This window comes from Mobula hypostoma, chromosome 24 (assembly GCF_963921235.1).
Source record: "Mobula hypostoma chromosome 24, sMobHyp1.1, whole genome shotgun sequence".
In the NCBI taxonomy this organism is placed as follows: domain Eukaryota; kingdom Metazoa; phylum Chordata; class Chondrichthyes; order Myliobatiformes; family Myliobatidae; genus Mobula; species Mobula hypostoma.
Window position 1 is genome coordinate 19,698,882 of NC_086120.1, and position 12,040 is coordinate 19,710,921.

Consider the following 12,040-nt stretch of genomic DNA (forward strand, 5'->3'; position numbering starts at 1 on the left):
TGAGGCAGGTACCTTCAGGAGATTTAAGAGATATTTTTGATAGGCACATGGATGAAAGAAAAATAGAGGGTTATGTGGAAGGGAAGTGTTAAGATTGCTCTTGGAGTAGGTTAGTAAGTCAGTACAACATAGTAAGCTGAAAGGCCTGTATTGTGCTGTTCTGCGTTCTAATGCTATCGCTCATATTTTTAGCTGAGTTCAGGTTGGAGATGGGGAATGGGACTCTCAAATTCCAAGGTATTGGTGCTATGCTTGACAATTCTTTTATATGCTTAGCTTTCTAAACAATATCTGCTCTTATCTATGGAAGGGAAGCTCACTGTAATACACTGCTTCCTTCCTTCTCCTCTCTAGTAAAAGCTGCATTCTCAATGGACAGTACTTCAGCAATTCAAATATTGGACAGTTAAAATAAATACATTCTTTTTGACTGAGATGAAAGCCCAGGAGACAATGTGAATCGCAAATGTAAATATGCAGCTCATCGACCCTGCATGGGAACAAGAAAAAAAAATGAAGAAAAAAATTAAAGGTGACTTTCCTTTCACAAGAATTAAAGAGGTCCAGTTGTGCTACAAATGCGTTAGTGGATGAGACATTCAGAGGCCAGAGAATTTGAATCCAAATTTCACTATTATAGATTGGGAATTTGAACTACATTTAAAAAGCATGAAAATAAGAAGACAACAAATTCAAAAATAAGCCAGAAGTTTACTACCCACCAGTACTCTAGAGTTATAACTAACAGAGCTGGGAACAGGGATTTATGACATTCATATGAAGTCAGTGCTATCTGGGATTGATGAAACTAGCTGTAGGCAGAAGGCAGAAAAATTACCATGATGAAATTTTTGAAAAGCTAATTAATTTAATTTACCCTTTATGTAACTGAAGAATTAAATTATGATTTTTTACAAGCAATGTAAATTTTGTCAAAATTTAAACTACATAACCTCACAGCACAAAAAGATATCATTCAGCCTACACTTCAACTACATTTTCAATCCTTTTCAAATGTTACAATTGAATCTTCCTCCATCACCCACACAACCAATTCATTTCAGAACATTAAAACCTGTCAGTTAAAAAGAAAATTATCTCCATTGTTCTTTTACTTTACCTTCAATGACCCTAAATATCACATCAGAATATTCAGTTCCCAATCTATATCATCTGCAATAATGTCTCAGTAATGGCCGTCATGTCAAATTTATTTCCATTTGTACTCTCAGTTCATCTGTTTGTTTCAAACACAACCTGTATTGTTAGAGAGCCTTGTGTTTAGTCCTTCTCTATGTTTGTAACCTGTAGCTTTATCTACCTTTATCTGTTCCAGTAAAATATATTTATCATGTCCCATCATAATACCATTCTCTCTAGCCTTGTTTCCACCTTGATTTATCTGATCTTTGTAAGAGCTCTTAAAACTTTGAATGGCTCCATATTATTTCCTGCTCTGATCTTGGAGGAACAATGCCATTTTTAATTATCCCTCCTCCCTGTCAGTAATCTCTCTGCACTTTCAAGTACTTGTATGTCATACCTTGAAGATGCCATTGCAATTTTTCTGGAATATAACCTGAGATTTATAAAGGCTTACAATACAGACAATACTGTCTCCATTCATAAAGCCTTCATAGATTCATAAATGTATTTCTAAGTCTTCAATTTGTTCACCAGCTTATAGGAATATAGGAGTCATCAGGTTTGTCCGTTACAACAACCCGTTTAAAACATAGTACATATCCTTTCTCATTTTCTTTCTAAATTGCATCATTTCTCTGCATCAAATTTCATCAATTATCACTCCTTATTACTTCCCTGATATTCTATTATCTGAAATTATACTCCGTCTGATCAAAGCTAGATCATTGATATATTGAGGTAGAGAACAAAATGGGCTTGGGTAGGATTAATATAAAATAGTTATATTATAAAATAATATAAAACTGATGATCTATTTCCATGCTGTATTTCCATTTGTTTTTGCTTTCTGATATTCCCACTACTCATTATCATCAACAACCTAACTCCCTAACTATGGCACTGTGGAGCGTTTTTACCACAAGAACCACAGCAGTTCAAGAAGGTGCTCATTACAACTTTCTCAAGAGCAATAATATGGGCAATAATACTCTTATTTTTGTTTTAAAACATTCAACATCCAACAAACTCCTGGCTACAAAGCCGCCTTTGAATACAAGAAAGTTTGATAGATTCAGGGAAGAAACAACTGCTGGAGGAACTCAGCTGGTCGGACACCGTCTGAAATGGGCAGTCCCGTGAAGGCACAATATTCTGGGATCTGGACTAACACAAAAAGCGGTGTGGGTCTGGCAAAAATCTGCCGAGGTGAAGGGTACTGCCAGTATTCAAATTACAGTATCATATGTATCTCCAATATAGGAAGGAGGCTATTTTCCATTAAAACACTAAAGTGGATCTACATCTTAAAATATATTACAACCCAAACAGGTTGAGTTTCCTTCTCCAATAACTGACTGAATCAAAACCTTTGCCACCTCAACAACAAACCGGGACGACACCTCAACGATGTCCTTCGCGGATGGCGTCAGCTACGAACCACGTGGTGTGTGACGCAAAAGGTGGGCAGGACCTTCGTGGGGCAGGGTGACTACTTGCCACTGGTTTTGTGTTCGCGAAAGCCAGGATGGTGATAGCGAACCGGAACGATGTGACGGACCGGACGGAGTCAGAAGACTATGTGTGAGTAAAGTCTGCATTCTCATGCAGTTAATCCCTTAAAATATCTGTAGGTTAGTTCTTTTGTAGGAAGGTTACTGGTTTGTATTTGATTGACAGGACAGGAACCAATCCCGGAACAATATATTGTGAATGTGATGATTGATGGTGCCTTTGGACCAATCAGGGTCAAAATGAAGGTGGGTTTGTCTGGGGAGACTCTCTGGAGACGCAAGGCGGGGGGTACCTATCGTTTGTAATAACTGTCGTTTATGTGTCGCTCTTTGTGGGAATTTGCTTCGACTGCTAGCACATTCCCAAGACCAGAGATCATACTAAAGGATGCACCGATGGCCCACAGTAAAGACTTAAGTTGAAGGCCCTCCTACACAGAGGGTGGACCCATAAAAACAGAAGAATTGATGCCCTTATGATAATAATGTTTTTAACCGTGGGTGGTAATGGAGGAATCTACCATATTATACTTAAAATTAGTATTTCAAAAAAAAGATCTAGTGCTTAACCGGCGTATATGACATAGAAGCTGTTCTCAGGCATCCAGCCGGGTCCAGGTGGTTAAAATCGACACCGGCTGGAAGCCCGAGAGGAATTTTCGGTATGTGGATTAACTACGTTATTGGAATGGGAAGGGATGCACTGCAGCTTTCCCCCAAAATGAGATGAAAACTGATGTCGGGTTTAAAAAGAAATGCTTCACTCCTTCACACACTCAGGAGGGGAACAGATTATGGTTTCAAATAGGTTACATTATGTCAGTTATTTTGTGGCCTCTTTGATTTATTTGCTTTGGGAAAGTTCTCAGGATGTAGGGTGCCAGGTAGATTGTCAATCTGAAGTAGCAGGGAGTCAAATCTGAGAGATTTCATGTCAGCTTGTTTCCTTTGAGGCTGCTGGTTTCTTTTTGTAGGGCATCCAGGGAAGTTCTTTTTCCACAATTCCTTTTGATGTACAAAGGAATGAAAGGCATTTATTCAGAAATGTCAACTGGGCATGCACCTTTGTCAAAAATGAACAACCAGACCTTACAAATAATACTGCATGTATCCGAATGAACAGTTATTACTCTTGTCCTAAAGAAGAGTCATGGTCCAACTGCTTGTTCATTTCTATGGATGCTGCCTGACCTGCTGAGCCCTCCAGCCTTTTGTGTATGTAACCATTACTCATTGGCATGTTTCTCATTGCAAAAGGTAATTGGAAATGATTCAGATATTTGCAATTCGACGTAGAACAGGACATGCTAAAAAAGAGATCCATAATTATACTTTTTGTTAAGGCCTTGGCAACATTAACATTTTTCACTATAGCTTGTAACTTGCTATGGATAGGTTACATTTCCATTCATTTTTTACGCTACTATTCACAGTAGAAGTAGGCCATTTGGTTCTTTGTGTCTGTGCTGGTTGTTTTATTGAGCTATACATTAGTCTCAAGTTCAGGTTTTTTTTGCTTCCAATGATTGATGTTAGTATGGGGATTTTTTAAAAAAACTGCTAAAAGGTGTCCAAAAATAATTTTAAAAGAGGTGTAGTTTCTGTTAAAACTATTCACAATTTTGAAGATCTCCATCAAATCTCTTCTTAATGTTCCTGCCACTCAGAGATCACTTCACCTTCTTCAGTTTCTTTCCACTGTAATTGAAATCTTTAGCTCCTGGGACCAAAATAGTAAATCTCTTTTGCACCTTATGAGGGCCGTGATTTCCAGAAGTGCAATGCCTTGTATAGTCCAAAACTGTATCTGAAGCATTAACAACAATTTTTATTCACTTCTCATTTTGAAAGTTATGGTCGAGTTGCTTCCATGCTTTCAGGCAATATTCCAAATAATTTCCTCCATCTAATAATTTTTAAAGATCTTGCTGCTGGTCCAACCTATCAAGTCCAATTGTATCCTAATTAACTGTAAAGCTAAACTAGAGGATTAACAACTGAGTATAATTTTTTTAAATTAAAGGTGTGACCAAAGCCATCAATTTCTACCTCTATAATATTGTCTGAATCCATTCTGTCTAGCTTATTTATAAAACCCTCCTCCATCATTTTATCTTCAGACTTGGGTAATCTGTTACATACCCACCTGATTACCCTTAATCTATCTTTCATAAATCTGACATCAACCAAAACTCTGCAACTCTCCCACAAGCATTTACCAAATCCTCTCGTTGGTCACTCCATTGCTCTATGACCTGATCAAGAGACACCTTTTTAAAATCCATCCTTGATGTCAATCCCTCCATGAGCACCCCAACCTCCCATTCCAACTTGTATCTCTGCAAAGTTCCAGTGCTGTTGTCTTTAGCACCCCAATTTTATACGCTTCAATTTTTTTGTGCCTTTTCTTCCATTTGAGTTTAACGCAGCACTTTGGAAGAAAAAAATGTGAAGATCGTAATGTATGCATCTATTTCTTTTTGAGCAATGACTCCCCTTAGCACTACGTACAATCTGTTGTCTGCACATGCGCATTGATCTCTCGCTCTCTCTCACTGCGATGTGAATACACCAGTTAAAGCCACCTCCCACATATGTGCTTTTATTTTAATTGATAATGTAGTTGCAAGGACATAGCAAATTTACGACGAGTTTGAACCTGAATGTCAGAGAATATCACCAACAGCACTGATAGTTGTGGGATGAAACAGTGAGAGGAAAGATTTAAACAGTACGGAGTAGGCTGTCATGGACACTAACAAAAGGGATGTGTGAGTACAGCATAGTACACAGTGAAAGATGCACAACTAGCAAAGTTAAAGTGAAAATAACGTGGCGATGGCTTCAGTTAGGGAAGTTGACGAATTTGATAGTGCTGGTGAAGGCTCGGAGTTGTATATCGAGAGGGTTGAACTGTATTGTAAGGCGAACGCCGTAGATGAGCAAAAGAAAGCCCCTCATGCTTCTTAGCTTAATGGGTGCTAGGACGTATAGTCTCTTACACAACCTAGTAACCCTAGAAAAGCCAGCAAGCAAGACATTCGACAAAATTGTTACAATTTTATAAAATCACTTGAGTGCTAAACCGCTGGTAATAGCTGAGATTTAGATTTTACAGAAAGAATCAGTCAAAGGATGAAAGCGTTTCTGAATACATTTTAGAACTCTGCAAGCTTTCCTAGTACTGTGACTTTAGAGATGGACTTTCTGATGCATTAAGGGACAGGCTTGTATGTGGCATGCATAGTCAAAGCACTCAGAAGAGGCAACTGTCAGAAAGAGACCTAACCTTAGAACGGGCATTGACCATTGCAATATCAAAAAAGGATGCAGCTGAACTACAGAAAAGAGGTTAGAATGTGAAATGCACAAAATGTTCCTGAATGATGCAAAACGCCAAAAATGTTATTGATGTGGCAAACCCTCCCATGGATCAAATGACTGTTGGTTCAAAAAAAAGTATGCAGAAAGTGTCACAGTCAAGGTACATAGAGAGAGTGTGCAAGGCAGTCAAAAAGCACAACCGAGTGAAAAGTTTCAAATACAGAACTAAGCAAATGCATAAAGTGACCAACTGTGAAACAGAAAACACAGAGTCTGATAAGGGTGAGCTGGCATGCCTAGAATTGCATGGAATTACTGAAGCAGGTCACAAAATCATATGGATCACAGTAGATGTGTATGGTGTAAAACTGAAAATGCAACTGGACACAATCAGCTTTGTCTATAACTTCTGAGGCTGACTACAACAGACTGTTTTCTAAGCTACCATTAGAAAAGACATCAGTGATGCTAAAGAGCTACATAGGCGGAAAAGTCTCCCTAAGGCAAACTGAAAGTGAGTGTGACACATGGAGGCCAAACACAGCAGTTAGAGATTTATGTGTTGAAAAGTGGAAGGGCATCACTTTTTGAATGTGAATGGTTGAAAAAAATCCAACTAGACTGGCACACAATTAGAGCTCTCAATGTCTGATCAACAGGCAATTGCAGCCCAAATGGTAGCACTGACCAGAGACAGTCTCAGATGCTCAGTGTGAAGGTGTTTGAGAAGGGTATTGGTAAACTCAAAGGCATGAAGACCAGAAATAAATTGAATGAAGCAGCAACACCAAGATTCCGTAAAGCACATCCAATGCCGTATGCACTATGTCTGAAAGTGGATACTGAATTCCAGGCATCTGGAATTCTTTCCATGGTTGATTGGAGTGATTGGGCCATGCCTTTTGTCCCGGTGATCAAGAAAGGGAAGGCCGGAGCCGTTCACATATGCGGGGACTTAAATGTGAGCACCAGCCCTGTGCTGAGTACTGTGCAGTATCCCTTGCCACAAATAGAAGACATTTTTGCGTCTTTGGCAGGCGGAGAGAAGTTTTCAAAGATTGACTTGTCACAAGTCTATCTGCAAATGGAGACTGAGGAGTCAAGCAGGAAGTTCCTCACAATCAACACTCACAAGGGACTATTCCAGTATAATCGTCTCGTCCTTGATGTCGCATCAGCTCCACCAATTTGGCAAAGAGCAATGGACCAAATGCTCCAAGATACCCCAGGAACACAATGTTACCTTGATGATGTCATTGTGGCTGACAAGAATGATAAAAAGCACATCCAGAACCTGGGTAAAGTTCCTTACCAAACTGAGTGAGTATGATCTGCGCGCAAAGAGAAAGAAATTTGAGTTTTTCAAGAATGAAATCTCATATTATGGACATATCATTGACAAACATGGCTGACATAAGTTCTCAAGAGAAGACTGAAACAGTGCTTCAGGCACTCAAACCGGAAAATGTGTCATAACTGAGGTCATACTTGGGCCTTGTAAATTACTACCACCTATTTCTCCCAAGCATTGCTACAGCGCTGCACCAATTGAATGCACTGTTGCAGACAGGAGCAAAATAGGAATGGTTAGAAAGTTTGTGAAAGAGCATTCAAGGAAATCAAGAGACTAATAACATCAGATGAACTGCTCACCCATTATGACTCGCTTGTCACATCTTCCATTGTTGGCAACTGAAGAAGAAAAGCCTTCATACTCTGACCAGTTGCCGGGAACAGGGTCAGAAATAAAAAGAGAAACATGGAATGATCAGACATTGTCAAAAGTCTATGAAATCACCATGCAAAGATGGCCAGCTTGTGGTAACCCTGTTTCCAGAGTTCTTAGGAAGATGAGACCACTGTCGGTATGTCAAAGAATGCTGATGTGTGGCTCCCTCTAAACTGCGCACCAGAGTGTTGAGGAATCTGTATGAAGGACACTTGGGGACAGTCAAGATGAAGAGTCTCACCCAGAGCTACATGTGGTGGCCAGGAATATATAGGCAGATTGATGACTTAGCCAAAAGCTGTATGGGATGCCAAAAAGTCTAAAATGCATCTCCACAGGCCCCGTTACACCCATGGGAGTGGCCGCTATCACCATGGCAAGGAGTAGATATTGACTTTGCTAGGCCATTCATGGACTCGTGTTCCGGATTGCTGTGGATGCTCATTCAAAGTGGCCTGAGGTTATACCAATGAAGTCCAGCACCTCAGCAAAGACTGTCTGCACCAAGTACTATCTTCACCAGAAATTGCTGACCGGTACAAATTATGAGTGACAGCGGACCACAATACATGTCAGAAGAATTCTGACTGTCCATGAAGAAAAATAGCATCAGACATTTCAAGTCAGCTCCTCGTCTCCCAGCAACGAATGTGTTAGCTGAAAGGTTTATCCAAACTTCAAGAAGGTTCATTAAAGTGATGGACACAGAAGACATTTCTCTACAGCACAAGGTGGACAATTTCCTTTTTTGTGTATTGGAGCTCTGTTTATGTGGTGACAAATCAAACACCTGCATGATTAGGAATATGAGTTCTTGCGTAGACCTCCCAAAACCAGATCCACGGAGGGAAGTGCAGAATAAACAGTTCGGCCAGCTGCCAAGTGAATCAACAAAGAGCTTCGAGGATGGACAGGAAGTTCTAGCACGTGATTACCGAATAGGATAGCTGCAAGAATTAGACCACTGATGTACACAGTGGATGCTGGAGATCAGACATGGAGACGTCATGTGGACCAGATGCTGGATGCTCAACTGAAGAACATACCCGAGTCAATTGCATCCAACAAGACAGCCCCTCAGTGATGATCATGTCATTGACAGCAACGTGACACCAGCCAAGACACTGGCCAAAACTGCTGCCACTCCACAGGCCTAGAGGCACCAAGAGAACGTTGTCGTTGACAAGAAACCTGCCAAACCTGATGTCTCTCCAAAGGTCCAGAGGCACTATCCTGAAAGAAATCGAGTGCCACCCAAAAGACTGAATCTTTAGAACATTAAAGTTAGCTGTGGACTGTTACTGTGAATGCATGTTTATTTGAATATGGTTTGTGAAAGGGAAATTTAATGTTTTCTACATATACAGTTTTATATTACATTAATCTAAAGGGGGAGGAAATGTGATGTATGGATCTATTTCATTTAGAGCAATGACTCCCCTTAGCACTACGTATGATCTGTTGTCTATGCATGTCTATTTTCTCTCGTTTTCGTTACTGCACCAGTTAAAGCCATCTCCCACATGCATGCTTTTATTTTAATTGGTAAGTAGTTGCAAAGACACAACAAAGAGATAGTATATTCTTAATGGCAAGACCCTTATCAGTGTTGATGCACAGAAGAATCTTGGGATCTAAGTCTATGGCTCCCTAGAAGTGACAGCACAGGTAGTTGATAAAGGAGACATATGCATGCTTGCCTTTGTTAGTTGAGGCATTGATCAAGGGTCAGAAAGTTAAGTTACAACTTTATACAACTCTAGTTGGGCTGCATCTGGAGTATTGCATCCAGTTCTGGTTGCCCCATTATAGGGAGGATATCAAGACTTTGGAGAGGATGCAGAAGAGGTTTGCCATGATGTTGCCTAGATTAGAGGGCATCTGCTTTAAGGAAAGGGACAAATTTCTCTGGAGCAGCAGAGATGAGGGGAGATCTGATAGAGGTTTATAAGATTATGAGAGGCTTAGGTGGAGTAGACAGCCGGTTGCACCTTTCTCCCAGGGTTGAAATGTAACCCAGAGGGCATGCTTTTAAGGTGAGAGGATATAAATTCAAAGGAGATGCGCAGGGCAAATTTTTTTTTACACAGTGTGGTAGATGCCTGGAATGCGTTGTCTGGGTTGGTGGAGGAGCCAAGTACAATAGAGATGCAAATCATAAACATGAGATTGTGCAGACACTGCAAATGCAGAGCGACACACACGAAATACTGGAGGAATTCAGTAGGTCAGGTAGCATCCATGGAGAGGAATAAATCTTAATTTTGGGATGAAGCAAAGGGGTACAAGTGGCTCTTAGGCACATGAATGTGCATGAAATGGTAGGATATGGAAATGGTTTGGGCAGAAGGGATTAGTTTAACTGGACGTTTGATTTCTAATTTAATTAGTAACATTGTGGGTTGAAGGGCATGTTCCAGTACTGTCCTGTTCTATGCCAAGTTACTGAACTGTAAAATTACTTCCCTAAGCTTGTCTGCCTTTCTTCCTTTTATCTCATTATCTGAATTGATAGCATATTTTGTTTGGCAATGACCCAGTGAAGCAACATAGCTACATTAAGTGTGCTGTCTAAATTCAAGCTCTGTTGTTTAACAAAGACTTAACATACTATCCTTTGTTTTCACTCTGCCTCTCTTATAGCCATGGATCCCTTATGTTGTTTTTCCAGACCTTTTAGCTTGTCCTTTCTTCTTTACAGAACATGAACATGCACAGTGGGTGTCTCCTTAAAATTCAGTTGACCTTTTCTTGTGATACATCATTTTGTATTTCTAAATTTCACCTGTCACATCAACCCAACCAATTAATGTCCTTTAGAAGAATGGTGCTTTTCTTGTTGGGATCTCTACCTGCAAACTAAAATTATACATTATATAACTCATATCAGCCAGTAATAAATATCAACAATTAATTGTCCACCAGAGAAAGCAGGATCTCCCAGTGGCCACACATTTTAATTCCACATCCCATTCCCATTCTGATATGTCTATCCACGGCCTCCTCGACTGTAAAGATGAAGCCACACTCAGGTTAGAGGAACAACACCTTATATTCCATCTGGGTAGCCTCCAACCTGATGGCATGAACATCGACTTCTCTAACTTCTGCTAATGCCCCACCTCCCCCTTGTACCCCATCCGTTATTTATTTATATATACACATTCTTTCTCTCTCTCTCCTTTTTCTCCCTCTGTCCCTCTTACTATACCCATTGCCCATCCTCTGGGTTTTCCCCCCCTCCCCCTTTTCTTTCTCCCTAGGCCTCCTGTCCCATGATCACTCATATCTCTTTTGCCAATCAACTGTCCAGCTCTTGGCTTCATCCCTCCCCCTCCTGTCTTCTCCTATCATTTTGGATCCCCCCCCTTCCCCCTCCCACTTTCAAATCTCTTACTAGCTCTTCCTTCAGTTAGTCCTGACGAAGGGTCTCGGCCCGAAACGTCGACTGTACCTCTTCCTAGAGATGCTGCCTGGCCTGCTGCATTCACCAGCAACTTTGATGTGTGTTGCTGCAATTAATTGTCCCCTTATTTTTGCTCTCTTCAAACTGCATTTCCTGCAACATCACCACTCTATTACACCCATTGCTCTTCTGTACAACCTGAAACACTGCAGTCTATTCATTACCTGAGCTTTGTTTAAATATAGAAATTTTCTTTTTTGTCAATAATCAATCCTTCCTTGATAAGTAAGTGTAGAAAGAATTTCTAGGTATAGGTAAAAATATGGAGATTAGGTTGCAATCAGACCAACTGTAGTTGTATTGATTGGCAATTGGCCTATTCCTGCACCAAATTTTCATATCAGGCTTATTTAATAACAATGTCTCCTTAATGACCTACGGATTTGTACCTTTTGTAAAAGAGGAAATAACTAGCCTCAGCTCATCCTGTAAGAGAACTTGGTAAATACTGCAGTATTTGTAATAGGAAGTTGTAAAATAGACGTTAATTCTGTACCAATTTAATGTTTTTTTTATTATTCTCAGCCTGATTGAAGATTGCCTTCCACCTCTGCAGTACTCTCCAGCAAAGCGCACATCACCTGCAAAACGCAAGCAATACTACATCAATCAAGCAATCCGTAACTCTGATCTCATTCCCAAAGCAAAGGGAAGAAAAAGTCTGAGAAGACTTGAGAATAGTAAGAAGTGAATTTTAACCATGCAAAATTTCCACTATGCTTTTTTCTCTCTCTCGGAAGTAAAGCTGGCTTGAATTGTAGATAATAGAAACAATTTGTTTTACTCAACTTCCCTAAAGGCTTAGTGAGTAAATACACTTCCTATTGTGCAACACAATATAAAGTTCTATTTCCACAGCTGCTG

The 12,040-nt window shown here is 40.1% G+C and overlaps 1 protein-coding gene across 1 annotated transcript in view; it reads left to right on the plus strand.

Moving 5' to 3' along the window:
- The first annotated feature begins 2,598 nt into the window (after positions 1 to 2,598).
- Positions 2,599 to 12,040, plus strand: part of r3hdm4 (R3H domain containing 4) — a 34,431-nt gene continuing 24,989 nt past the window's right edge. The window contains exons 1-2 of the mRNA XM_063032670.1: positions 2,599 to 2,727; positions 11,702 to 11,856. Coding sequence (XP_062888740.1) covers positions 2,672 to 2,727; positions 11,702 to 11,856 — 211 coding nt within the window. The 5' untranslated portion in view covers positions 2,599 to 2,671. The remainder of the gene's footprint in view (positions 2,728 to 11,701; positions 11,857 to 12,040) is intronic.